Source organism: Hypomesus transpacificus, unplaced genomic scaffold (assembly GCF_021917145.1).
Source record: "Hypomesus transpacificus isolate Combined female unplaced genomic scaffold, fHypTra1 scaffold_61, whole genome shotgun sequence".
Lineage (NCBI taxonomy): Eukaryota > Metazoa > Chordata > Actinopteri > Osmeriformes > Osmeridae > Hypomesus > Hypomesus transpacificus.
Window position 1 is genome coordinate 899,046 of NW_025814034.1, and position 2,500 is coordinate 901,545.

General features: G+C 45.9%; 1 protein-coding gene across 1 annotated transcript in view; it reads right to left on the reverse strand.

Annotated features, from left to right (window-relative positions):
• Positions 1-1,715, reverse strand: part of LOC124465951 (SH3 domain-containing protein 19-like) — a 10,900-nt gene extending 9,185 nt beyond the window's left edge. The window contains exon 1 of the mRNA XM_047017642.1: positions 1,250-1,715. Coding sequence (XP_046873598.1) covers positions 1,250-1,346 — 97 coding nt within the window. The 5' untranslated portion in view covers positions 1,347-1,715. The remainder of the gene's footprint in view (positions 1-1,249) is intronic.
• Between the last annotated feature and the right edge of the window lie 785 nt (positions 1,716-2,500).

Consider the following 2,500-nt stretch of genomic DNA (forward strand, 5'->3'; position numbering starts at 1 on the left):
GAACTTTCTACAGTAGACACGGTTCCTCTGTCCAGCAGAGCACTCTCTGTCCGTCTCTCTCCCCTCGTTCGCTCTCTCTCTCTCCCCCCTTTCTCTCTCTCTGGGTTTCAGAATGTGGAAACTATGATTGGAACAGTCACTGCTCTCCGATTGGTTGGTTACAACAGAGCGTGGAGCTTGTGCTGCTGTCTGATTGGCTGAGACAGAGGTCTGGGATGGTTCTCAGCTGGAGAGGAGAGGACTGTCTATATCTTTATAACTTGGTCCTGGGACCAATTCCCAACGAACACACACACACACAACCCTGTTTATACTGAAGAACGGACCTGAGATTAGGCAGGTTACGCATACACAACCTCAGTCAGGGTTGTGTTATATGATGAAACATGCTAATCTCCTTAAAGAGAAACCAGGGGGAGTTAGCACCCTGGAATGCCCCCCACCCCCACCAACCACACACACAGCTAAGCTTTTGTTTCTGGGCTCAGTCTTAAATGAAGGGGTTTAAGTAAAACCTCCCATTTCAGAGAAAGACAGAAAGAGAGAAAGACACAGAGAGACAGACAGAGACAGAGAGAATGGGGGAGTGAGATGAGACAGTGAGAGAGGGAGAGATGGAGGTATAGATAAAGAGGGGGATAGAGAAAGGGGGCAGAGGGAGGAGAGAGAGAAGGCTGTGGTCTCAGTGTAGTGTCAGTGTTGGCACTGCCTAGCACTATTACTGTCAGGCTATGGAATGTTTGGTGTGTGTGTGTGTGTGCGCGTGTGTGTGTCCACTATATGTATCCAGTCCTGACTAAAACAACATTTACATGACGTCCCTTACCGTTTTAACCAGGAAAACATTGAGAGGTTTTACACAAGCAGTCGTTAAGTGCGGCTATACAGCCGAACCTATACTGTCTGAGTGCAAGTGCACGCGGATCTGAAGGGAAACAAGCACGAGCTGGAAAGTTTGCGTTCTGACGTCTTAACGGAAAACACATTTTACACGACTTTGTCAACGCTGATATCGAGTCAACAAAGTTATCGTTGGTGTGTAAACACACTCAGAGCAGACATGTCAACAACTCAGTTCTAACAATGCCCACTATGTCAACACCATCGTGGGACAATCAAGTTTTTCTCTCCCATAGAAATAGAGGAAAGAAACTACTCCGCAAACCGACTCCTTTATCCGTGTCTTGGAAGTAACTCGGTGACTAGCGCGGAGTGACAGTACGCTATAGTTAGATTGTGTTGTCTTTACCTGAAGACGAGCTGTTCGGTCTGGGGTTCCGTCTAACGACAGAGTCCCTCGCCTCCCTCAAGTTGTCGTCCTCGTCCTCCGCTCTCGCCTCGGCCATGGCAGGGAGAGACTGAAGGCTGAAGGGGCTGAAGTCTCACGGCAACAATGGCAAAGAAAAGCTAAACATTTCCCTATCGCCCTAGAAACCGCCGCTTCACCGCCCCGAGTTGCAACTACAGGCTACAACTTTTTAACCACTGCGTGTTCTTTCAGACAGTGGTTTCGTAGCTGCTGCTCAGGCTATTACCTGTTTGGGAAATATGAAATTAGGGAATGGAGAAGTTATTTTTCTAACTACCGGGAGACATCTGACCCTTCTCCCTAGGCACGTTCCCACGTTCACTACGTAAACAACCGGAAGAACAGGCTCCGCACTGCAGCACCCGTCACGAACTGTCACCGGCAACCTTCTGAAACAGGTGTTGATCATTAAATCCTGATATGATGGCACAATCACTCGTCTCCTTTGTCTGTCTGCGTGAGCATGTAGGCTACAGGGATTAAATCATTTCTTCTTTTTTTTTTTTTTAAACTACCTCGTAAAGTGATTTACCAAGAATGATATGATACGTAGACTATGTAACAATATGTTTTAAAGGCAAATATTGTTGACACTTGCTTGGTCATTATATTATTAGCCTGTATATTGATATATCACAATACCCGTATTCACTTATGAATCAGGTTAGTGTGACCATTGGCAACACGATGAATTGTCTTCCAACAAATACATGTTGTAAAGTGATAGTGCTGTTTGGAACTTAAAGATTCTTCACGTGGATTCTTTTTGTAGATGTTTTCCAGCCCTCTCGTGTGGTGTAGTTTGTTCTATCGACCACTAGATGTCGTCCTGTGACAAGGATCCGGCTATAACAGTTACGCTACTAAAACAAGATAACTTCAGCTCCCCGTCCTCGTATCTGCTTATTTTATGATTCTCACACATTTAAACAAGTCGATACAACATTCATGATGTTCAGGTTTGTTGTTGCTAGGCCTGTTCACACAACAGTCATGATCAAAGACTGAATCCCATCCGTGACATCTTTTTTTTCCCGGGCTCTGTCACGTGAGGTTAAGATAAAGTCGACCAGTTGACCCCGTTTTATTTGCTGCAAAATCTGGGATTATTGTGAATAAACCCCGCCGGGAGCCGCCCGCGATCATTTCCTAGTTCCACCGAAGCCGGTGTCGTTAATACCTCGCACATTA